Raw genomic sequence first — 26,891 nt, 5'->3', positions numbered from 1 at the left:
AGTGTTTAGCACTCGGGACTCGCATTCGGGAGGAGGACGGTTCAGACCCACGTCCGGTCAGCCTGATTTAGGTTTTCCGCTTTTTCTCTAAATCGCTTCAGGCAAATGCTAGGATGTGTGGTCCCCTGCCTCAAACCAACCAACCAACCAACCAGGAAGCAAATCGCTGCTCCATGGCGTTGTCAGATAAGAAACTCACAAACGTCGATCCACATCCTTCCGTTATTAAACATCTTGCATTTTTCACAACAGTACTTGAAGTTTAGCCGCTATTTTGTCACCAAATTTTACGAATTAAATTCTGATATTTCACCAATTGCACATTTTACTTCATTAATGAACCATTATTCAGTCATCTGATAAATAGTGTTAAAGTGACTTGTCATAGTGATTTCGTTTTTCATCACAAGATTACTTTCTAGATCTGTACACCATAATTCTTTCTGTCCAATTAAAACTGACACACCCATGCCACCAATTACTTCTCGCCAGTGTAATGGTATGCGCTGACATCAGCCATAGCGTCACAACTGAATCAATGCTATACTGAATCAAAACAATTCAGTACCGACAATAATTCGTTTCACTAGCTTCAAAGTACCGGTACGAATAAAGCAAGCATGTAATTTCCTAATCACACCAAGCGAGAAGGGATATAATGTGTGACGAAGAGATGATTTCTGTGGTTGTATGAGTGTGTATGTTTGTGTTGGTGGTGGGGGTGAGGGGGGGGGGGGGATGGGAGGGGATATGTATCTGAAAGAGAGTGAGAACGAAAGAGAAAGAGATGGATGGTTAGAGAATGTAGTTGGTTTGACTCACTGCCTTTGTTCACATAATGCATACCTATAGGGCGTACAGCCGGCCGCTGTGGCCGAACGGTTCTAGTCGCTTCAGTCCGGAATCGCGCTGTTGCTGTGGTCGCAGATCAGGTTCGAATCCTGCATCGGGCATGGATGTGTGTGTTGTCCTTAGGTTAGTTCGGTTCAAGTAGTTCTAAGTCTAGAGGACTGATGACCTCAGATGTTAAGTCCTGTGGTGCTTAGAGGCATTTGAACCATTTATAGGGTGTAGAGATCATTGACTATGCATGCAATGATGCTGTGTTTTATCCTGTCCACAGATTTAGATCCAAGACAAGCCAACAACATGGAATTATCAACTGATACGCGAGTTCCACCGCCTTCATGGATAAATCATGGTTTCATAGAATCTGCTTTGAAGAATGCAGAACGAAAGAAAATTACCGTCGATTCCATGAACATCCAGTACGCAAATCCTGAAGGAGCTGGCTATGGAAGCTTGATGTTCAGACTCACTGCCAATCTGAGATATGAAGGCAGTGAGCAGACAGAGAAGAAAACCATGATAGTGAAAACGGTTATTGAGGCTGGTCATCTGCTCAAGGATCTCATAGAAAAATGTGATGTGTTCAGGATCGAAGGAGAGATGCTGCACAATGTGATGCCGCAAGTCCACGAGCAGTTGGCAGCACTGGAGAATGAGGAGTTCCGGCCAATAGCGGCCAAGTGCTACCAATATGGCCGACAGCCCTCACCCTTCTTAGTGCTGGAGGACCTGTCAGCAGCTGGATTCAGGCTGGCTCAGGCTGGCCAGCCATTGGACCTCAAACACTGTGAAGTCGCGCTGCGGGCGTATGCACGGCTGCACGCTGCCTCAGTGTACGTACTATGTAAACAGCCCCACTACAAGGACACGTTCAGTTTCCACATGTTCACAGACCAAAGCGCTCGACAGTTCCTAGGAACTATGGCCAAGAAGATTATGGTAGGACTAGCCAATGAGCTTGACAAATGTCCTGGTTATGAGAAATATTCAGAAAAATACAGGGCTTTTGCTGACCGCTTCCTCGATTTATCATATGAAGTAATGGAGAAAATCAAGAGGCAAACAAAGCTTATGGTATTGACCCATGGTGACTGCTGGAAGAACAACATGATGTTTAAGTACACGAATGGAGAAGTATCAGAAGTCCGTCTAGTTGATTTTCAGGTGAGATTGAGCTTTAATTGTTCGGTAATATTCATATCATCTTCCAGTTCTGCAATGGGATGTGGAATGAAAACGAGTTATATGGAAACACAGTAAGCAAACACGTCCTTCCTACAGTCCTGATTTCTCTCTCCATGCCACTTCCATAGACATTCATGGTCGTCGGTTTGCTTTGAATGAAGAGCTGCACACATGGGTACGATCATGGTTACATCGGCAACGACAAACATTTTTTTCATCAACGCGTTCATGCTATTGTCTCACAATGAGAGAAATGTATTTACACTTACAGCGTGGCGTTTACTTTTGAAATAATAAACGGTTTACTTACCGTTTTTCCACCTGTCTCGTTTTCATTTGGCTGCCTCTTATATTTTGTAGTCTTTACTATAGATGTCTGGGCAGAACGTAACATAAAATATGTGGCAAATTTTTTTTATCCTTCTTAGTACATTGCTGAATATGTTGTGGTCTCCATGGGTAGAGTTAACTAAGTGGATTCAGTATTTCTAGATATTCGAGAAGATTCAGTTTTAATACAATACCAACTATTACTAAAGCATATGTATATGTGTAAAAACTTCTCAACAGGTAGAATCGGTACGTCACCTGGAGGTGATAATCACGTGCAGATACAGAAGTAATTTCAGGAGTTTCCAAGAGGAGTCTGCTTGAGACACTGTAGTACATATTACGCACCAACAACTTAGCTGTTAGTGTCAGTTACATTCACGGATTGTTTACAAGTGGTACTTTTATTTGTGAGCTAGTAGGTCTGGTAAAAGATATTTAAATGTCCAGTCAGAGCATGTGGAGTCTGCACTTCATAAATGGCAAAATTTTAGTAACTTTTGGTTACTTAATTATTGAGAAACTCCCGATTACTCTTCGATAGCGAGTGTAAAAGGGTAATAATAAACTACCACCGATAATTACAGCTCGAACGGAGGCATGTAGCAAGCTGTAATCTGCAAGAGGCTCCCATTTTACTGTACAGTAATGAATTGGCTACCAACAACACTGTTGAGCAATTTAATTACAGACATAGTCTTTTCACACCTTCTTTCGCCCTGATGACGCTTACAAAACACCGTAGTTCCAGGTAGACGGTGGAAACTCCTGGCTGCACCTGAGTGATCCCGCAGTGTTCGCTTGTAAGAAATTTCGCCGGGACTAACAAGACAAACTTCACTCAACGTAAACGTACACCACACGTTGTTACCTTCACCATCTGAGTGAATGGTGCCCTGTTTGGAGGCGGTACGTTTTTCCTCAATGCCGCATGTTGTAACCTCCTCCTCACTTATCGACCTTAATGACAGTGAAAAATTAAACCGCGTGTACCTAACGGAAATTTGGGAAAAGCAATCGTCACCGAAGTTAATCTGTCGGTAAAGAGGGAGGAAAGGGTTACTTCTAAATGAAAGAAAAAATGCAAATGAAACTGGTGGAAATTAATTTTGAAAAGGGGTTAAGTTAATAAAGAAACTAAATGTGCGGCCGTTACATTAACAATTAACTAGCGGTAAATAGATATTTGAGATTTTGGGGAAATTACGGTCGCCAGTCCTATGGACAATTACTATAGTAACTGAAAAAGAAAGGTTATTACACATATAATTAGCACTAGAAGCGTGGCAACTGAGGGTTGACACGTGTAGTGTGAAAACTGAAAGTTTGTCAGAAGTAATAAATTTCGCTACACTCTGACCTAATTTAGCAAAAGAATTAATAAAACCGGAAAATTGAAAACTGAAATTAAATTAATAGTTTCTGAAGCATATTGAAATTCAGTAAAAAAAGGTTAGTCTTGGGCTACCTCAACGATCATTTCAAAAGCAACTTGAATCTACGCAATTTGGTATAAGAGATTTAACTTTGAACTTGAATTAAATGATTTTGAACAATTAACAATAGTAAAATTTTGTACGTACCAAGCTGTGCGGCAGTCATAGGTAAGCTAAAATACGGTAACAAAACTCGCACTCTTTATTTGTGCTCATGTAATCTAAATATTGTAGCCAGCTATGAATACCTTGACTGAACTTTGAAATTAAAGCAGTGAAATAGAATGATATTACTTTAATGTTGGCGTTTGAATTTCAACAACACTCGGGTTCATTCCGGAAAGACTCTGCTTGGAAATGCAATTGAGACAATGAGCAACAAAGGTTCATGCTACGTTGCTGTAATTTAGTGATGCAACAGTTTGAAAAGCTGAGATCTGCCATATAGTTCTAAAACTTTACGTGCTTCCAGTCTTACTTGTTGATTGATTGAAGGTTTGAAGCCGTCGATCGAGGAGGTGGCGACAGTCACTCATTGTCGGCCGTCGCTGTTGCAGAAGCTGGATGTTGGCGCGCCTTCTTCTCGACACGGTCACCAGGCGAAACGGGCTCTTGATGTACGCCAGCTAAAGCTTCCCGTCCGCGACACCGTGTCAGAAACTATCACAGCAAGCCGAGCGCAATTACATGCTGCCAGCTCGCGGGAGCGTCACACAACACACCTGCTCCACCGCCCTGCCCCAGCCAGACTCCCACTGCCCGCGCTCCATGCGGCAGAGTTAACACTGCGAAAGATCCTAAACACTTTGGTTCTCCACACGACCTATCAATGTATTCGTTCGATAGCATAGTTTTCCCTAGGCAAGACCCAGCGTAAAAATACAAATAATATTTGCGAACAAACCAATTACACATCGACACACATATATATAGTAAAACAATTACAGTATATGAAGACATAGAAATATCATATCTTTAGGTAACAAATAAAGGAAAAAAGTTTATAGTACAATAGATGGAAACAGGAGGATATGCATTTCCGGCATTACAATGTGACTTCCACAGAAACACTCTTACAGGGCGGTGCCAACATATATCACAACTGAACACGCCTGATAAAAGCATTAGCGAGGGCTAGCTGCAATTTCAAACAACTAGTGTGAGGCACTGCAGAGAAGCGGCTTCCTTTTCAGTGTTGATGATGATGATGTTTGGTTTGTGGGGCGTTTAACTGCGCGATCGTCAGCGCCGGCACAGATTCCCAATTGCTACACAGTCCAATACTTTACACGGTCCACTCGAGCCATTGTCACTAATGATGATGATGACAACACAAACACCCAGTCTCCAGGCAGAGAAAATCCCCAACCTGGCTAGGAAGCTAACCCGGCAGAACGTTAGAACGTTAGCCACTAGACCACGAACTGCGGACGTTTAGTGTACTCGTGCTGAGATCAGTATAGTATCAGGCATGCAAGAGCTCTGCCCATTTCGTGACCTCATCTGAAGGAGCGATTTGTTAAACTTTCTAAAGAGCTAGTTCTTTAGTAAATATTGAACATTGTACCTCAGGAGAATAGTACGTTACTTAATCCATCGCGTGATATTTTCATAGTCAATAACAATTCTAAAATATCCCGTAATCCTGTGGCAAAGAACTGCGTCAAAGTAAATCTTTTATTCATTTATGTAATGAAGTGAACTAGTATTTCATGTGTTCCGGTTTGATAAGCCTTCCACCAGAACAACCAAAGAACCCGTAGCTATTGCCAGTAGCTTCTTCTCGTTACAGCAATGCCTATTTTCCACTTTTGACCGTTCGACAGCAGCATTCGTGCTCCCCAGCTGTGTAGGTGCTTGCTGTAACCTGTTTGCCCCGTAGCTAGTACGTGGTTCCAGATAATTTGAGTGAGACCAGTGTGATGAACACTCCTTTCTCATTTGGATGTCAAGGAGGTTGTCCAGCATCCCGAGTGACGTGGCTACCTGCACTATGTGATCAAAAGTGTTGTGTACATAGTTCCGCGTAGTCAGCGTGTACACAACTTTCCCACTAGAGCGCGCCCCGCTAAGCACAACAGCGCAGGCGCAGCTCTCGTCCGTCTCCGAACTACGATATGGCGCTGCCCTAGAGATGGACCAAATTCTGCTTCCGCTGATCCGCGTATTAATATGTAACGCAGCCAATGAGGTTGCTGCTAACGTAGAACCTTTTCTCCTCGCGGATCACACTCGCGCAGTGATACATGTACGCGCGAGGTATTAGAACGAGTGTAGAGACCTCCGATTAGTCAGTCTGCATCAGCCTGCATTTGTCTGTACGAGTTCTACATTTGTCTGTACCAGTCTATAGTCAAGTTTCAGTCTGCACCTAACAAGATTACCATATTCCTGTACATAGCCATGAAGATAAATGTGTAGACACTTTTGTCAAGTATCAGAGATATATGTGAGAATAAGATTAACGTTGTTGTTGTTGTTGTCTTCAGTCCTGAGACTGGTTTGATGCAGCTCTCCATGCTACTCTATCCTGTGCAAGCTGCTTCATCTCCCAGTACCTACTGCAACCTACATCCTTCTGAATCTGCTTAGTGTACTCATCTCTCGGTCTCCCTCTACGATTTTTACCCTCCACGCTGCGCTCCAATGCTAAATTTGTGATCCCTTGATGCCTCAAAACATGTCCTACCAACCGATCCGTTCTTCTAGTCAAGTTGTGCCACAAACTTCTCTTCTCCCCAATCCTATTCAATACCTCCTCATTAGTTACGTGATCTATCCACCTTATCTTCAGTATTCTTCTGTAGCACCACATTTCGAAAGCTTCTATTCTCTTCTTGTCCAAACTAGTAATCGTCCATGTTTCACTTCCATACATGGCTACACTCCAAACAAATACTTTCAGAAACGACTTCCTGATACATAAATCTATATTCGATGTTAACAAATTTCTCTTCTTCAGAAACGCTTTCCTTGCCATTGCCAGTCTACATTTTATATCCTCTCCACTTCGACCATCATCAGTTATTTTACTTCCTAAATAGCAAAACTCCTTTACTACTTTAAGTGTCTCATTTCCTAATCTAATTCCCTCAGCATCACCCGATTTAATTTGACTGCATTCCATTATCCTCGTTTTGCTTTTGTTAATGTTCATCTTATATCCTCCTTTCAAGACACTGTCCATTCCGTTCAACTGCTCTTCCAAGTCCTTTGCCGTCTCTGACAGAATAACAATGTTATCGGCGAACCTCAAAGTTTTTACTTCGTCTCCATGAATTTTAATACCTACTCCAAATTTTTCTTTTGTTTCCTTTACTGCTTGCTCAATATACAGATCGAATAACATCGGGGAGAGGCTACAACCCTGTCTCACTCCTTTCCCAACCACTGCTTCCCTTTCATGCCCCTCGACTCTTATTACTGCCATCTGGTTTCTGTACAAATTATAAATAGCCTTTCGCTCCCTGTATTTTACCCCTGCCACCTTTAGAATTTGAAAAAGAGTATTCCAGTCAACATTGTCAAAAGCTTTCTCTAAGTCTACAAATGCTAGAAACGTAGGTTTGCCTTTTCTTAATCTTTCTTCTAAGATAAGTCGTAAGGTCAGTATTGCCTCACGTGTTCCAACATTTCGACGGAATCCAAACTGATCCTCCCCGAGGTCTGCATCTACCAGTTTTTCCATTCGTCTGTAAAGAATTCGCGTTAGTATTTTGCAGCCGTGGCTTATTAAACTGATAGTTCGGTAATTTTCACATCTGTCAGCACCTGCTTTCTTTGGTATTGGAATTATTATATTCTTCTTGAAGTCTGAGGGTATTTCGCCTGTCTCATACATCTTGCTCACCAGCTGGTAGAGTTTTGTCATGACTGGCTCTCCCAAGGCCGTCAGTAGTTCTAATGGAATGTTGTCTACTCCGGGGGCCTTGTTTCGACTCAGGTCTTTCAGTGCTCTGTCAAACTCTTCACGCAGTATCGTATCTCCCATTTCGTCTTCATCTACATCCTCTTCTATTTCCATAATATTGTCCTCAAGTACATCGCCCTTGTATAAACCTTCTATATACTCCTTCCACCTTTCTGCCTTCCCTTCTTTGCTTAGAACTGGGCTGCCATCTGAGCTCTTGATAATCATACACGTGGTTCTCTTCTCTCCAAAGGTCTCTTTAATTTTCCTGTAGGCAGTATCTATCTTACCCCTAGTGAGATAAGCTTCTACATCCTTACATTTGTCCTCTAGCCATCCCTGTTTAGCCATTTTGCACTTCCTGACGATCTCATTTTTGAGACCTTTGTATTCATTTTTGCCTGCTTCATTTACTGCATTTTTATATTTTCTCCTTTCATCAATTAAATTCAATATTTCTTCTGTTACCCAAGGATTTCTAGCAGCCCTCGTCTTTGTACCTACTTTATCCTCTGCTGCCTTCACTACTACATCCCTCAGAGCTACCCATTTTTCTTCTACTGTATTTCTTTCCCCTATTCCTGTCAATTGTTCCCTTATGCTCTCTCTGAAACTCTGTACAACCTCTGGTTCTTTCAGTTTATCCAGGTCCCATCTCCTTAATTTCTCACATTTTTGCAGTTTCTTCAGTTTTAATCTACAGGTCATAACCAATAGATTGTGGTCAGAGTCCACATCTGCCCCTGGAAATGTCTTACAACTTAAAACCTGGTTCCTAAATCTCTGTCTTACCATTATATAACCTATCTGATACCTTTTAGTATCTCCAGGGTTCTTCCACGTATACAACCTTCTTTCATGATTCTTAAACCAAGTGTTAGCTATGATTAAGTTGTGCTCTGTGCAAAATTCTACTAGGCGGCTTCCTCTTTCATTTCTTAGCGTACCAGTACAAAAGGAACTTCAGAGTGTCAATTGTAAATAGCATCCAGAACCAAGTTAAGAATTTTTATGCTTGTTATTATTTTAATAAATGTGTGTGAAAATTAATCAAGTTCTGTTTAAAGTTGGTCACCGTCAATCTGCTACTCTAAGCGTGCGAGTGGCATTTCTATCATCTGACCTAACGGCAGAAGATAAATACGCCACGAGAAGACCACGAGACACATTGCTGACACGCGCCTACTTTGTTAGAGCGACAAGTCAAATAATCTGATGGTGTGTGTACTGAAGGTCTTACAGTACGCACACCACAAAAAGTATTCGGACACCTGGCGGAAAATGACTTACAAGTTCGTGGCGCCCTCCATTGGCAATGCTGGAATTCAATATGGTGTTTGTCCACCCTTAGCCTTGTGCTGGAAGGTTTGTGTGGAATGGCAGCCCCTTCTTCACGGAGTGTTGCACTGAGGAGAGATGTCGATGTCGGTCGGTGACGCCTCGCACAAAGGTGGCATTCCCAAAACGTTCCAAAGGTATTCTATGAGATTCAGATCAAGACTCTGTGTAGGCCCGTCCATTACACGGATGCTATTGTTGTGCAACTATTACGCCACAGTCGTGAAATTTTACTGTTCGCACTACACACGCTGGCAAATGACGTTCACCGTGCATTCGCCATACTCACACCCTGCCATCGGATCGCCACATTGTGTATCGTGATTCGTCACTCCACACAACGTTTCTCCACTGTTCAATCGTCCAATGTTTACAAGTGAAGCGTCGTTTGGCATTTACCGGCGTGATGTGTGGCTTATGAGGAGCCGCTCAACCATGACACTCTTCAACTGTAGGCGGTCTCTGTTAGTCAACAGACGAGGTCGGCCTATACTCTTTTGTGCTGTGCGTATCCTTTCACGTGTCCTCTTCGTATCACATCGGAAACAGTGGACCTAGGGATGTTTAGGAGTGTGGAAATACCGCATACAGACGTGTGACACAAGTGCCACCTAATCACCTGAGCAACTTCCACGGAGCACCCCGTTCTGCTCTCTCACGATGTTTAATGACTATTGAGGTCGCTGATATGGAGTACCTGGCAAATAGGAGGCAACACAATGCACCTGAGAAACGTATGTTTTTGAGGGTGTCCGGATACTTTTGATCACATTGTGTATGTTTTCCTAGATCACTAAAATGGCGAAAATGGCGATACATTCGTTCTCTATAGCCTCTCACCGCTATAACTGCCAGAGATTCCTGTCTTCAGCAGTTGACGTAAGAGGCGTGCGGGTTCCTTCGACAGGTACGTTCTTGATATAGTGGTTGCTGAAAATCCAAGTATTTGTTTTATAAATAGTACCGCCTTCTCTTGTTGCACTGTAATTTATTTCTCCCATACGTGTTTCGCCATTTTTTTACCGTAAGGCGTCTTCAGTGGGTTCTAGAACATTACAACTTTGTTTTGATATATGTTATTTTTAGATTATGAAACAGTTCACGTCGCGTTTGTTGGCATCTGAAAATTTCCTCTCATGTGTTCTGGAGGTCATTTCCGAAACATAAGTGCACTTTTATATTCCGAAAGTTTTCTTCACACTGTTCATCATGTTTACCTTTATTTTTGTGGTGGTCTATTATTAATCTTACAATAACACATATCAATATCAAAACAAACTGTATCTTTCTAAATCCCATTAAAGGTGCCTTGTTGTTGTTGTGGTCTTCAGTCCTGAGACTGGTTTGATTCAGCTCTCCATGCTACTCTATCCTGTGCAAGCTTCTTCATCTCCCAGTACCTACTGCAACCTACATCCTTCTGAATCTGTTTAGTGTATTCATCTCTTGGTCTCCCACTACGATTTTTACCCTCCACGCTGCCCTCCAGTACTAAACTTGTGATCCCTTGATGCCTCAGAACATGTCCTTCCAAGTGATCCCTTCTTCTAGTCAAGTTGTACCACATGCTCCTCTTCTCCCCAATTCTATTTAATACCTCCTCATTAGTTATGTGATCTACCCATCTAATCTTCAGCATTCTTCTGTAGCACCATATTTCGAAAGCTTCTATTCTCTTCTTGTCTAAACTATTTATCGTCCACGTTTCACTGCCATACATGGCTACACTCCATTCAAATACTTTCAGAAACGACTTCCCAACACTTAAATCAATACTAGATGTTAAAAAATTTCTCTTCTTCAGAAACGCTTTCCTTGCCATTGCCAGTCTACATTTTATATCCTCTCTACTTCGACCATCATCAGTTATTTTGCTCCCCAAATAGCAGAACATCCTTACTACTTTAAGTGTCTCATTTCCTAATGTAATGCCCTCAGCATCACCCGACTTAATTCGACTACATTCCATTATCTTTGTTTTCCTTTTGTTGATGTTCATCTTATATCCTCCTTTCAAGACACTATCCATTCCGTTCAACTGCTCTTCCAAGTCCTTTGCTGTCTCTGACAGAATTACAATGTCATCGGCGAACCTTAAAGTCTTTATTTCTCCTCCATGGATTTTAATACCTACTCCGATTTTTTCTTTTGTTTCCTTTACTGCTTGCTCAGTATACAGATTGAACAACATCGGGGAGAGGCTACAACCCTGTCTCACTCCCTTCCCAAACACTGCTTTCCTTTCATGTCCCTCTACTCTTATAACTGCCATCTGATTTCTGTACGAATTGTAAATAGCTTTTCGCTCCTTGTATTTTGACCCTGCCACCTTCAGAATTTGAGAGAGAGTATTCCAGTCAACATTTTCAAAAGCTTTCTCTAAGTCTACAAATGCTAGGAACATAGATTTGCCTTTCCTTAACCTAGCTTCTAAGATAAGTCGTAGGGTCAGTATTGCCTCACGTGTTCCAATATTTCTACGGAATCCAAACTGATCTTCCCCGAGGTCGGCTTCTACTAGTTTTTCCATTCGTCTGTAAAGAATTCGTGTTAGTATTTTGCAACTGTGACTTATTAAACTGATAGTTCGGTAATTTTCACATCTGTCAACACTTGCTTTCTTTGGGATAGCTCATACCTTCTCTGGGAGGGAGGGGGGGGGGGGGGCGGCAGTCTGCAAACGAAACTGGACCACTTGCAAACTCTTTTACAGAACAACATGTATTCGTCACCGCAAGTACAGAGAGAACTACAAGCGCACAAACCCTAAGGCTAACAAGGGAATTAGGCCTTCAAAAGGACTGCTTATTTACCATAAACTGGAAATATTTCGGCCTAAATAGGGAGAATGTTAAGAAGACATAAAGGTAAAACAGTTTTTCGTCCTACTTCAAAAATATCGGCGGTGTTGGGATCTGTTAAAGACGACTTAGAGTTGGGCAAGGCAGACGTTTACACAATTCCATGCGAATGCTGCAAATCTGACATGGAGCAAACGACACGCACACTACGGGTAGGCATCGTAGAAAAATCAGCGGCATACCTACCTCCTCCAAGCCAATAATTGCGCTGTCGCCCAACATTTTACACTCCTGGAAATGGAAAAAAGAACACATTGACACCACCATACTTGCTCCGGACACTGCGAGAGGGCTGTACAAGCAATGATCACACGCACGGCACAGCGGACACACCAGGAACCGCGGTGTTGGCCGTCGAATGGCGCTAGCTGCGCAGCATTTGTGCACCGCCGCCGTCAGTGTCAGCCAGTTTGCCGTGGCATACGGAGCTCCATCGCAGACTTTAACACTGGTAGCATGCCGCGACAGCGTGGACGTGAACCGTATGTGCAGTTGACGGACTATGAGCGAGGGCGTATAGTGGGCATGCGGGAGGCCGGGTGGACGTACCGCCGAATTGCTCAACATGTGGGGCGTGAGATCTCCACAGTACATCGATGTTGTCGCCAGTGGTCGGCGGAAGGTGCACGTGCCCGTCGACCTGGGACCGGACCGCAGCGACGCACGGATGCACGCCAAGACCGTAGGATCCTAGGCAGTGCCGTAGGGGACCGCACCGCCACTTCCCAGCAAATTAGGGACACTGTTGCTCCTGGGGTATCGGCGAGGACCATTCGCAACCGTCTCCATGAAGCTGGGCTACGGTCCCGCACACCGTTAGGCCGTCTTCCGCTCACGCCCCAACATCGTGCAGCCCGCCTCCAGTGGTGTCGCGACAGGCGTGAATGGAGGGACGAATGGAGACGTGTCGTCTTCAGCGATGAGAGTCGCTTCTGCCTTGGTGCCAATGATGGTCGTATGCGTGTTTGGCGCCGTGCAGGTGAGCGCCACAATCAGGACTGCATACGACCGAGGCACACAGGGCCAACACCCGGCATCATGGTGTGGGGAGCGATCTCCTACACTGGCCGTACACCTCTGGTGATCGTCGAGGGGACACTGAATAGTGCACGGTACATCCAAACCGTCATCGAACCCATCGTTCTACCATTCCTAGACCGGCAAGGGTACTTGCTGTTCCAACAGGACAATGCAAGTCCGCATGTGTCCCGTACCACCCAACGTGTTGTAGAAGGTGTAAGTCAACTACCCTGGCCAGCAAGATCTCTGGATCTGTCCCCCATTGAGCATGTTTGGGACTGGATGAAGCGTCGTCTCACGCGGTCTGCACGTCCAGCACGAACGCTGGTCCAACTGAGGCGCCAGGTGGAAATGGCATGGCAAGCCGTTCCACAGGACTACATCCAGCATCTCTACGATCGTCGCCATGGGAGAATAGCAGCCTGCATTGCTGCGAAAGGTGGATATACACTGTACTAGTGCCGACATTGTGCATGCTCTGTTGCCTGTGTCTATGTGCCTGTGGTTCTGTCAGTGTGATTATGTGATGTATCTGACCCCAGGAATGTGTCAATAGTTTCCCCTTCCTGGGACAATGAATTCACGGTGTTCTTATTTCAATTTCCAGGAGTGTATTTCCAAAGGTCATTTGATGAAATACGACCAAACTAAAATTGTGTCTCATACGTCAAACGTCTGGCGCTCCGTCATCAATGAATCAGTGGCAATACGACTGTTTGAAATTCTGAAGGTGGGAGGGAATAAAATACAGGGAGCAAAAGCTATTTATAAGTTTGCGCAGAAGCCGGAAAGCAATTATAAGACTTGAGGGATATGAAGGGGAGACACGGTTGCGAGGTGAGTGAGACAGGGTAAGTATTAAGGTAAACAAAAGAAAAGTCTGGAGTAGGTATTAAAGTTTAGGGAGAAGAAATAAAAACTCCATGGCTTGCCAGTGGCACTGTATTTCTATCAGAGTCTACAAAGGACTTGTAAGACCAATTGAACAGAGTGAACAGTTTCTTCAACGGAGGATATGACATGAACATCAACAAAAGCAAAGCAAGAATAATGGAACATAGTCTAATTAAATCATGTGATGCTGAGGGAATAGATTTAGGAAGAGAGACACTTACCGTAGTAGGTGGTTTCTGCTATTTTGGCAGAAAAATGACAGATGATGGCCGGAGCAGAGAGGATATCAAATGTAGACAGGCAATGGCAAGAAAAGCGTTTCTACAGAAGAAAAATTTGGAACACCGAATATAAATTTACGTTTTACGCAGTATTTTCTGAAGGTATTTGTCTGGAGTGTAGCCTTGGATGGAAGTGAAGCGTGGGTGATGTACAGTTTCCACGAGAAGACAACAGAAGCTTTTCAGATTTGGTGCTACAGAAGAATGTTGAAGATTAGATGGGCAGATCACAAAATTATTGAGGAAGTATTGCACTGAATTGGAGGACAAAGACTTTGTTGCAGAACTTGACTAAAATTAGGGGTCGGTTGATAGGAAACGTTCTGAGACATCAAGGGATCACCAGTTTATTACTGAAGTCGAAGTACCTAAAACTGAAAAATTGGATGCTGTTGTAACATGAAATTTCATGCGCTACGACTCTGATATGTTCAACTTTTTCGTTTGGAGTAATGAAAACTGGAGCTGACTTTTTAGCCAAGTTGGTAAAAATGTACGAACTTTGACAACTGATTGTGGCCAACTTGCTGCACCGATTTTGACGCTAAATTTAATATTCTTTCATTTTGGTATTGGTAACATTTTCAGTAGGGCGCATAATTTACGAGTAATAGGGGGAAACCTGAAAAAAGGTTTTTTGCCACAAAAAGTTGTCCCGAGGATACTGAAGGACGAAACCTTGGATTCGACATACTCTCACCTATATGCACAAGAAAAAAAGTAAAGTCTTCTACATCGTTTTTAGTAAGCAAAAAGTACCCCGTTAATACTCGCGGTAGGGAGATAGGGGAAGAAACGGGATCTGTGCGAGAGGGTTGACTGATACTGGGTCATAGAGAGCCCAGGCCTAGAACACTAAGGCAAGTCGAAGTTGTGAAGCTAAAAATGCGACTCCTCATGCGACCCCTCCCCTCAACTGTTTATCACAGTCCAGCCTGTGGACACTATGGCGCGTCCGAGGATGGTTAGAGAAACTCGCCAATGGTATGAGGAAATTCAGAGAAACACTCTCCTGGGCATGCAAAAGTGAAGGCTTCGAAGCGTACAAAAAGCAATACGGAACTGTCACATTTTTGTGTGGTTATTGGCCCTCCAAACCAACGCTGAGAGAGTAGATCATATTTATCCCTTTTTTTCACGTTAGAGGTATCGCGATGGCGGGAAGAAATCGATTGGGGAAGAGTTTTTACGGAGCCACTTGAAGTAGTATGAAAAACATTACAAAATATGCCATTGATCAATGTTGGCAACAAAATGGGAGATAGGTTAGGAAACATCAGCCGCTCGAAAAACTATCGGCAATCATAGGGGAGTGCTGTTGTCAGAAGCTCTTACTCCTGCCGGATATAAGAGGATTCTTGCTTGTGTTTCCGTAAGAGAAGATTTGGACTTCAGCCTCGGAGTAGTAAAGATTTAGATTTGCATTATGGCGTTCAAAACAGACACCCGATTTGGAGACGCATACCTGACCAGCAATGACGGAGGGGCCCCTCAAGTTACTTCGGCTGACGGCGACCATCGAATTTCGTAATAGCATTACACCGTGACAGGGAATAATATGCAGAAAAAACTACTTGTTTGAGATAGAAGCGATGACCTCTGTAATGATCGTTTCGGCCCAGCAGGATATTTATCTTCATTTGTTATCTCATCCACGACTTGCAGTCACTGTGTACCTATCATACGACTTCATAATTCCTCAACGTCCGCCTCCGTAGCGCAGCCGTAGCGTTACCGCCTCCCACGCAAGGGGGTGGGGTTCGATTCCCGGCAGGGGACTGGGTGTTGTGTGTCCTTAACCATCATTGACACGCAAGTCGCAGAAGTGGCATCAACTAAAAAGACTTGCAATACGACGGCCGAACCCTGAAGGGGATATTCCACCCAATAAATTCCATAAGATCATTTCATTTTTTTTTATTCCACATCATGATATTGAAAATTCATAACCAAACTAATACCTCCCCCATCTTCAAACGGGGCCAACAAGAAGTTACAGTCACTAATCTACATCTACATGGATACTCTGCAAATGACATTTAAGTGCCTGGCGGAGGGTTCATCGAACCACCTACATAATTCTCTATTATTTCAAGCTCGTGTAGCGAACAGAAAGAATGAACACCTACATCTTTCCGTACGAGCTCTGATTTCTCTTATTTTATCGTGGTTATCGTTTCTCCCTATGTAGGTCGATGTCAACAAAACACAACAAAATATTTTCGCATTCGGAGGAGAAAGTTGGTGATTGGAATTTCATGAGAAGATTCCGTCGCACCGAAAACGGCTTTCTTTTAATTATGTCTAGCCCAAATCCTATATCATTTCTGCGACACTCTCTCCTATATTTCGTGGTAATACAAAACGTGTTGCACTTCTTTGAACCTTTTCGATGTACTCCGTCAGTCCTATCTGGTAAGGATCCAACATCGCGCAGCAGCATTCTAAAAGAGGACGGACAAGCGTACTGTAGGCAATCTCCTTAGTAAATCTCTTACATTTCCTAAGTGACCTGCCAATAAAACGCAGTCTTTGGTTAGCCTTTCCCACAACATTTTCTATGTGTTCCTTCCAATTTAAGTTGTTCGTAATTGTAATTCCTAGGTATTTAGTTAAATTTACGGCTCTTAGATTAGACAGATTTATTGTGAAACCGAAGTTTTAACGAGTTCCTTTTAGCACTCATGTGGATGACCTCACACGTTTAGTTATTTACGGTCAACTGGCTCTTTTCGCACCATTCCGATATTTCTTATAAATCGTTTTGAAGTTTGTTTTGATCTTCTGATGACTTTATTAGTCAATAAACGACAGCGTCATCTGCAAACAACCGAAGACAGCTGCTCAGATTGTCCCCCAAATCGTTTATATAGATAAGAAACAGCAAAGGGCCTGTAACACAACCTTGGGGAACGCCAGAAATCGATTCTGTTTTACTCGATGGCTTTCCGTCAATTACTATGAACTGTGGCCTTTCTGACAGGAAATCATAGCTCAAGTCACATTAATTGGGACGATATTCCGTAAGCACGTAATTTCACTACGAGCCGCTTGTGTGGTACAGTGTCAAAAGACTTCCGGAAATCTAGAAACACTATGTGCAAAGGCAGTAAGACTGTAAATAATGAATGTTAGATCGTTGGAATTTTTAATATGTTGCTTGTGAGATAAATACTGGACCTACAATATTCTGCGATTCTACATCGATAGTCAGTAAATCTCGTCCCTCAGAAAGAAGTAAGAGAAAATGCAATGAGAATCACTAAGGAAAATCACTAAGGGCCCCCTACACCAAATCACATTAATTAAATTTCATTGCATGACTTTATTACTCAGTACTTCCCGCTCAGAAGGGATCTTCTGGCGTAATAAGACCAGTCAGACCAGCAAAGTGTGAACCTGAAGTAGACTCGCAGTCCAGTCTGACTAAGATTAAATGCTAGTGAGAGCATGTAAACTGATAGAAATTCCCTAGTCCTTATTTTCAAACATTGTCCTGATGTATTTTCTACTTTCAACAAATATTCTGCTGCACATGCATGTAATCTACCCCGCTTAACCTTAAAGATGATTATGATGAGCGCCATTAGGTTACGTCGACCTTTTCTTGATGGAGATATGTAGCTAAATGATTAAATGAAAATATAATAGCCGCACGGTTATTCCTTTTGATATATAAGACATTATTTCCTGTTTCTTTTGGCACTAACTGTTTTGGTACAGTCGCCGGGCGGGGTAGCCGAGCGGTTCTAGCCGCTACAGTTGTTAATTTTTGTCAACATTTCTACAGCACTCCTATATCATCTCCATCGTTCAGCCGACCGAGGTGGCCGAGCGGTTCTAGGCGCTATATTCTGGATCCGCGCGATTGCTACGGTCGCTGGTTCGAATCCTGCCTCGGGCACGGATGTGTGTCATGTCCTTAGTTTAGTTAGGTTTAAGTAGTTCTAAGTTCTAGGGGACTGATGACCTCAGAAGTTAAGTCCCATAGTGCTCAGAGCCATGTGAACAATTTTTTTTGTTTTGGTATATTACCACTCAATTCACTAAATTATTTTATCATGTTCGCCATTCCGTTAAAATAAAAACTTTCTTATTCCGTAGGCACACCGATCTTATTCACACAGTAGTCTGTCTAAAATTGTTAATTTTTGTCAACATTTCTACAGCACTCCTATATCATCTCCACCGTTCAGCCGACCATTTGTGGCCGAGCAGTTCTAGGCGCTATAGTCTGGAACCGCGCGATTGCTACGGTCGCAGGTTCGAATCCTGCATCGGGCACGGATGTGTGTCATGTCCTTAGTTTAGTTAGGTTTAAGTAGTTCTAAGTTCTAGGGGACTGATGACCTCAGAAGTTAAGTCCCATAGTGGTCAGAGCCATTTGAACCATTCCATCGTTCATTAGTAAGTCCAGCACTATGACCATCTGAGAACGCTCTCCTTCCGTGTTGCGACACTACCTTGGCGTCTTTTCCAGCGGTTTAACGTCCCTGTATCGCATACTACGCCTTTCATCGGTTGCAGCACGGAACTTATCATAATTTGACCATGAGTTCAGTATTCTTTGTAATAGTTTTCACTTCCTACCGGGGCTTTTCTTATCAAACTTTTACGTATAACTAAGGCTGAGTTCTCTGTTAATTTGACCATTCGTTTATCTGTATAAATTTTTAAATAATTGTCATTTAATAAAAGTGTGTCGTTGTGTCATAAGTATCTGCAGATATTATTACCTTACAATCGGAAACGCCCTACTGTTAGCCTCTTTTCCAGTCGTGAGGGTCAGAAAGATGATTACTTGCACGCTTTTACTCTCAATATTCTAAGTGCAATTTATTCCCTAGCGTTTTTTGGAAACATGAGAAAGGACTCACGAACGTTTGTAGACCCTGAACAGAAATCTCTTTTGGAAATGTGGGGTCGGATTTCGGTTAGACTGGAATTTGGCTGGGATTTATCCAAGCATGGGCTCTTAACAATTGTAATTTGATGTTATTAACAGTCTGAACCATATAATTACCACAACACACACATAAGACAAAAACCGATAACTCGCATTCTGTTTTCCAAATCACTTCCAACCTAACATATCAGCATTAATATGCTACCGTGAAATATAATTATCCAATTGAAATACTTTGCACTACTGAGATTAGCTTAATAAAACGCGCACCAGTCAACAAAATACCACAAGGAAACACCACTATGACCAACACCTTATGCAAACATAGACAGACGACACAGAGAACACACACGGTCTAGAGTGAGGCAGTAACTAAACGCACAGCTGTAATAGGTACACATAGAAAGGGAACTTGAATCACTGCTCCTCAAGTAATTTACAATATTGAGGCTCTCCGTGTTTCACCAAAATGCAGTACAAGGTACAGCGTTTCAAATTAAGCGTCCAATAGTGGCCCCATCGTGTTTCATAAAATGACAGCCATGACAACACATCATGCTACCACAGGCCACCACATCAAAATCGCGCAATCACCCTTACGCCTAGTCTGCAAATCGCCATTATGGAAAGCTTTCTCCTGCAAACGCTTCCTGGCTCCAGAATGCCATCTCCTCTGGAAATACGCAGGCAAACGACGTTTGATGCCCCCGCCTGGCGATGCTCTGTATTAACCGTATTCCGAACCCACTGTCGATGGACTGCAGCCCAACTGACTTCCTGCTTCGACGCTGTCTGGTTTGACTCCAGGTAGCACTGTTGAGCTTCCTCCTGGATGTGTTCACTTTCACTGACAGATTCCAACTCAGTTCCACCACCCGATTAGTGGTCGACCGTACCGTGCCACAAGTAACCAAACAGATACAGTCACTTCCTGGGCAGACGCAGCTGGCATCAAAGGCGCTCGGTTGTCGTGCCAATGCTTGGTCCCAGTGATGCACTGCAGACGAGTCTGCCACTATCCACGGTGACCTGGCTCTGACTGCCAGAAGATGTGGGTCATTTCATCCCAGTCAGGCGTCTCACGTACACCAGTCTGCGTCACATTGACAACTCTACATGCCAGGCATGCATATGGCAATACAAGCTTGGCCGGCGTGCAGTCCGAAACCGAGGCGCCAGATCAAGTCTTGCAGCCCCTGCGCACTGTGACTTGGCGCAAGCTCCCAGTCCAAGATGCCGTTCCAGTTTCGTACTTCAGACTGCCCTTAGCTCTCCTGAAGTGTCACAGAAAACGTCAGCGTGGCGCTGCATCTGCCAACTCGCTGATGCGTGTTCCCTCTGGTGCGACTGGAGAAGCTGACCTACTCTGGCCCATGCTGCTGACTGAGGTAGGAATTCAAACGTGCCGTGAAATAACTATGACATGGGTCAAAATATTAGAACTCGTGCTATGAGACTTTGTGTACTAAACCCTGTTCACTATCGGAGCCTCAGCACTCTGTATCCTATTCGTCTGGGATCTGATGATGCTCTGCCTGAGTGCCTTGGGTGTTAACATACGAGCAGAGTTGCACAGTGCTGCAGACATTCACTATAGAATCGGTGGGTTCAGGAGGGCAATAAGGAACGCCGTGCTCGATCCCAACGGCCTCGTATCACTAGCAGTCGAGATGCCAGGCATCTCATCCACATGGCTGTAACGGATCGTGCAGCCACATCTCGATCCCTGAGTCAACAGATGGGGACGTTTGCAAGACATCAACCATCTGCACGAACAGTTAGACGACGTTTGCAGCAGCCTGCACTATCAGCTCGGAGACCATGGCTGCGGTTACCCTTGACGTTGCGTCACAGACAGGAGCGCCTGCGATGGTGTATTCAACGACGAACCTTGGTGCACGAATGGCAAAACGTCATTTTTTTCCGGATGAATCCAGGTTCTGTTTACAGCATCATGATGGTCGCATCCGTGTTTGGCGGCATCGCGGTGAACGCACTTAGGAAGCGTGTATTCGTCATCGCCATACTGGTGTATCACTCGGCGTGATGGTATGGGGTGCCATTGGTTACACGTCTCGGTCACCTCTTGTTCGCATTGACGGCACTTTGAATAGTATACGTTACGTTTTAGATGTGTTACGAACCGTGGTTCCACTCTTAATTCGATCCCTGCGAAACCCTACATTTCAGCAGGATAATGCACGACCGCATGTTGCAGGTCCTGTACGGGCCTTTCTGGATACAGATTTGTTCGACTGCTGCCGTGGCCAGCACGTTCTCCAGGTCTCTCACCAATTGAAAACGTCTGGTCAATGGTGGGCGAGAAACTGGCTCGTCACAGTACGCCAGTCACTACTCTTGATGAACTGTGGTATCCTGTTGAAGCTCCATGGGCAGCTGTACCTGTACACGTCATCCAAGCTCTGTTTGACTCAATGCCCAGGCGTATCAAGGCCGTTATTACGGCCAGAGGTGGTTGTTCTGGGTACTGATTTCTCAGTATCTATGCACCCGAATTGCGTGAAAATTTAATCACATGTAAGTTCTACTACAGTATATTTATCCAATGAATACCCGTTTATCATCTGCATTTCTTCTCGGTGTAGCAATTGTAATGGCCAGTAGTGTAGTTAGGATCGTGACTGAGGCACAGCATCTAGAGTCAGCGTTAGCTTTTCTTCTACTTCTCTGAATGTAACGAGTTGCTGTATGAATAATTTATTTTAATTTCCTGGTGCGATTAGACGCTAGCTAGTTAATTAAGTTGATAAGCTCACTGTATGGGAATGGCTTGATACATGCTTCTAATCCAACAGAAAATTTAATTTACACCCAAGAGCGTACCTAGGTTCTGAGTAGGGGAAGTGGGATATAAATGAAGTCAATTTCACCGTGCTTGGATAAATAGTTTTGTGATTTCGTGAGAAATGGCTGTGGGTACTTCACACTCGATTGGTACGTTTGACTGTCTGACCGGGCAGATCCCTGGATAAAGCCTACTTTACAGTTCAATGTAATTACCTCCAGTTCAGTGTAATTACCTCTAGATTATAACCGCTGTGTTCAGTTATCTTTCACAGGTCTTCATCTCAACTCGGCTTTCACCATTTGACATTAACTATTTACCAAAGACTAAGATGAAACCCATTTGCAAGACAACAATAAGATTTGAAGAAAGGTTCTGCCCTTTCTACCTGTGAGAACGGACGACATCTCGAGAAAGTTTGCTAATAAATGGCTCCTTGGTGGCCTTGCAGGGTGTATCAGCAACCAGCCCGGCCTCGGACCTGCTGTACTTCCTGTACTCGAGCGCCAGCGAAGACGTCCACCGGCACCACATGGAGGACCTGCTGCGCGGGTACCACAGCAGGCTGGTGGGTCTGCTGCGGCGTCTGGGGCTGGAACAGCAGGCGGAGGCCTTCACCTTCGAGGAGCTGAAGAAGGACATGGACTACTGCTTAGCCATCGGCGTTTACTTTAGCAGCGGCAGTGGATTTTTCCTCACTTCCGAGAAACATGCCAAAGAATACGTAAAAGCACTCAACGACCTAGAGAAGTTTGATGAAGTTATCGTTAAATCATTTATGAATCCGTACACAATGTCATATATGAAATATCTCACGTCATTTTTTGATAAGAAAGGAATTTTATGATCGTATTTAATTTTTAAATGCATACGAGCTAGTTTTCGGCGCATCTGAAAAGCGGGCTGTAAGGACTAATCGTCGACACTTGCAAAAGGCAAATCTTAAATTCATGAGTGATTAATAGCTATACACAACGTTCCGATTGTAGTTGTAATAAGTTTCCGCTACTCTACCACACAAAGAAATGTGTCTGACTTTATTCTCCGTGTATATTTACTAGACAGAACCTTTCCAATAATTCATATTTGACCTGTGTCTGCCATTGTTCATATAATAATCGGACACAAGTAAAAATTTTCATTGCTTCTTGTTACAACGCAATTAAGACCAATAAACGACTAGTAATAGAAACAATTAGAGTGGTTTGTATTTACAAACCAATACAAATGCTTGTGTCTTTTGTTCAGAATTGATGCGAGTTCACTTTTCAACACATTACCAGTAGAAATGAGTATATCAACAGGAAAATTAAACTTCATACATGTATGTGAGTTCAACTAGCAAATGTTCATAGTTTTTTGACGGAGATTTACTGAGTGATATCGTGCTCAGATGTCGGAACATAAGAAGTAGCTAAGTTATTTGTGTTGGGTAGCAGTTTTATCATCACGCCAAAGGCAATACATTATCACAAAATTTCTCCACAACGAGACAATGGAGCTCGTGGGTCTCTGACGTCAAAGCACCCAAACAACACACCCCAGTAAAAGATGCACGTTACTTTTTAATTAGATTTAACCTTATTCTAAACTTCGGCACTATTCCAATTACAGGGTAAACAATTCGTAATATTAGATGGAATTTGTAGAGTTATTGTGCTTCTTATCAGGAGCAAACAGTGTCCCTTTATTGATAAATTCTACTCACTGCACTTGCGTCTGTAATTGTCAAGAGAATGGAGCCAACGATTGTAAAACACGTAACTGAATTCGACTAATCGTCTTAAGTGCGACCGATCAGGGAATGAATTACACTGATGATTTAAAAAGACATTTCTCAAACAGGACATATATTCTGGTCACATATCGCAGGAGGGGGAAAGGAGTGATGAAAGAACTTAACCCATTAGAATAGCGGACCATATTACACGACAAAAGATGTTCATTAACACGAGTTTTACCCTCCTCGACTTAAGCAATTATTTAACAAGCAACAGTCACCTGAAAATTATGGTTCCTTATGGTAGTTAATTTCTTAAATTTGCTTGGGAATCCAGCTGTTCATTTCCTTGTGTAATGTAACTAATGTGTGCGGTGACTAAGTTCAGTTATCAAGGGATTTCGCATGTATAAATATTATCGGTATCAACTAATTTTTTGAAGGGTGACTTGTTTCCATTAGCCATCCCTTTTAGGACTTCTCCAACGTATTCTACCGATTGAGCAGAGTATATGGTCAAAAGGCAGGTATGGTGGCGTCCGCTCACATTTTGTCGAAATTATTGGTGAATTTACCTTCTAGTATCTTTCTTTCACTACTGTAATGAATGTCTGGGTTTTTAGTGTGTACACAGAATCAACCATGTCCGATCTTTCTGGCCATCCTTTGCTGACAGGATGATATCCATAGAATTATCGATGTTATTCTATCAGCAAAGGACAGCCCGAAATATGGGACATGGTTGCTCTTGTGCACACACTAAAAAATTAGACATTCATTACAGCAGTGAAAGAAAGATATTAGTAGATAAAATCCCAAAAATTCCAACTAATTGTGACCGGACACCACCATACCTGCCTTTTGACTATATACTCTGCTCAGTCGGTAGAATACACTGGAGAAATCCTTACAGGGGTGACTAATGGAATCAAGTCGCCCTTCAAAAAATTAGTTGATATCGATAATATTTATACATTTACTATCTCATACACTTTTGCCACATTAACTCTGAATTTAATTACTTTCTTCTTACTGTACTGAAGTGGCATTATTTAGTTAACAACCTTGCTCTAATATTTTCACAACATGGACACTCGGTAATCATATTTAGCATGAAGGGATCCTAAGGGGTTATGTCACTGGGGATAATTCAAGGTAAGATTCCAAAGTATAGTTTTTGGTTTATCTTATTATTTGAAACAAATGAAACATCCGCATAAACTGATCCATCACTTTACATTTCTACAAATCCTTATTTCCGTTGCATTGCGCATTGTGCATTGCGCATTGTGGTGGCGAGTACGTCCTGGCAGATTGATCATCAGTTGATAATGATAAAGCTCTGTCATTTCTTGGTGACGATAAAAGATACCATTACCAAAACAGAGCTAGCTTATTAATCCATCCATTCGAGGTTTGGTACATTGGAAAACGGCACAAAAAGCCTCTCTCGGCACCAGCACAATCCACTGTTGTTACATGAGCTACAGGCGGTTCAGTAGCTCGTGTCTGACTAACTCGTTTTCCCACCTCTTCCTCCAAGCCAACCACATTTTGCGCGCGCTGCATCATTCCGTGGAACCACAACACCTTTTATGCATATAAAGAACTAATAACCGTAAGTGAGGATCAGCAAATACAGAGCAACAAGGCATTTTGAACAAAACATACAGTGTGTTTCAAAAATGACCGGTATATTTGAAACGGCAATACAAACTAAACGAGCAGCGATAGAAATACACCGTTTGTTGCAATATGCTAGGGACAACAGTACATTTTCAGGCAGACAAACTTTTTGAAATTACATTAGTTACAATTGTCAACAACAGATGGCGCTGCGGTCTGGGAAACTCTATAGTACGATATTTTCCACATATCCATCATGCGTAGCAATAATATGGCGTAGTCTCTGAATGAAATTACCTGAAACCTTTGACAACGTGTCTGGGGGAATGGCTTCACATGCAGATGAGATGTACTGCTTCAGCTGTTCAATTGTTTCTGGATTCTGGCGGTACACCTGGTCTTTCAAGTGTCTGGCAAATAGGGAGGCCAATCCACGCCGCCTCCTGTATGTTTCGGATAGCCCAAAGCAATCACATGATCATCGAAATATTCATTCAGGAAATTAAAGACGTCGTCCGTGCGATGTGGCCGGGCACTATCTTGCATAAACCACGAGGTGTTCGCAGTGTCATCTAAGGCAGTTTGTACCGCCACAAATTCACGAAGAATGTCCAGATAGCGTGATGCAGTAATCGTTTCGGATCTGAAAAATGGGCCAGTGATTCCTTTGGAAGAAATGGCGGCCCAGACCAGTACTTTTTGAGGATGCAGGGACGATGGAACTGCAAGATGGGGCTTTTTGGTTCCCTATATGCGCCAGTTCTGTTTATTGACGAAGCCGTCCAGGTAAAAATAAGCTTCGTCAGTAAACCAAATGCTGCCCACATGCATATCGCCGTCATCAATCCTGTGCACTATATCGTTAGCGAATGTCTCTCGTGCAGCAATGGTAGTGGCGCTGAGGGGTTGCCGCGTTTGAATTTTGTATGGATAGAGGTGTAAACTCTGGTGCATGATACGATACGTGGACGTTGGCGTCATTTGGACCGCAGCTGCAACACGGCGAACGGAAACCCGAGGCCGCTGTTGGATCACCTGCTGCACTAGGTGCGCGTTGCCCTCTGTGGTTGCCGTACGCGGTCGCCCTACCTTTCCACCACGTCCATCCATCACGTTCCCAGTCCATTGAAATTTTTCAAACAGATCCTCTATTGTATCGCTTTTCGGTCCTTTAGTTACATTAAACCTCTGTTGAAAACTTCGTCTTGTTGCAACAACACTGTGGTCTAGGCGGTGGAATTCCAACACCAGAAAAATCCTCTGTTCTAAGGAATAAACCATGTTGTCCACAGCACACTTGCACGTTGTGAACAGCACACGCTTACAGCAGAAAGATGACGTACAGAATGGCGCACCCACAGACTGCGTTGTCTTCTATATCTTTCACATCACTTGCAGCGCCATCTGTTGTTGAAAATTGTAACTACTGTAATTTCGAAAGTTTGTCCGCCTGAAAATGTACTGTTGTCCCGAGAATATTGCAACAAACGCTGTATTTCTATCGCTGCTCGTTTAGTTTTTATTGCCGTTTCAGATATACCGGTCATTTTTGAAACACCCTGTATCATTTGCACATATTGACAGTTCAGCATAAATTATTTGAAAAGAATTTCAGTTATATATAATAAATTTTATTTCTTTTCAAGTGAAGCAAAGTGTTTAACTAATAAAGACAATACATTGCATATGTTTTTACCAGGACATCAAAGTTTTTACAAAGAAAAAAAAT

The 26,891-nt window shown here is 43.1% G+C and overlaps 1 protein-coding gene and 1 long non-coding RNA gene across 2 annotated transcripts in view; one reads left to right on the top strand and one right to left on the bottom strand.

The window, feature by feature from the left end:
- Nucleotides 1-22,856, top strand: part of LOC126324132 (uncharacterized) — a 41,746-nt gene extending 18,890 nt beyond the window's left edge. Inside the window, exons 2-3 of the mRNA XM_049994938.1 lie at nucleotides 1,124-2,013; nucleotides 22,268-22,856. Coding sequence (XP_049850895.1) covers nucleotides 1,150-2,013; nucleotides 22,268-22,663 — 1,260 coding nt within the window. The 5' untranslated portion in view covers nucleotides 1,124-1,149 and the 3' untranslated portion in view covers nucleotides 22,664-22,856. The remainder of the gene's footprint in view (nucleotides 1-1,123; nucleotides 2,014-22,267) is intronic.
- Nucleotides 22,287-26,891, bottom strand: part of LOC126324201 (uncharacterized) — a 167,734-nt gene continuing 163,129 nt past the window's right edge. The window contains exon 3 of the long non-coding RNA XR_007559841.1: nucleotides 22,287-22,357. This is a non-coding gene — a long non-coding RNA (uncharacterized LOC126324201). The remainder of the gene's footprint in view (nucleotides 22,358-26,891) is intronic.

Source organism: Schistocerca gregaria, chromosome 2 (genome assembly GCF_023897955.1).
Source record: "Schistocerca gregaria isolate iqSchGreg1 chromosome 2, iqSchGreg1.2, whole genome shotgun sequence".
Taxonomy (NCBI): domain Eukaryota; kingdom Metazoa; phylum Arthropoda; class Insecta; order Orthoptera; family Acrididae; genus Schistocerca; species Schistocerca gregaria.
This window is presented reverse-complemented; position numbering and strand designations above follow the sequence as displayed.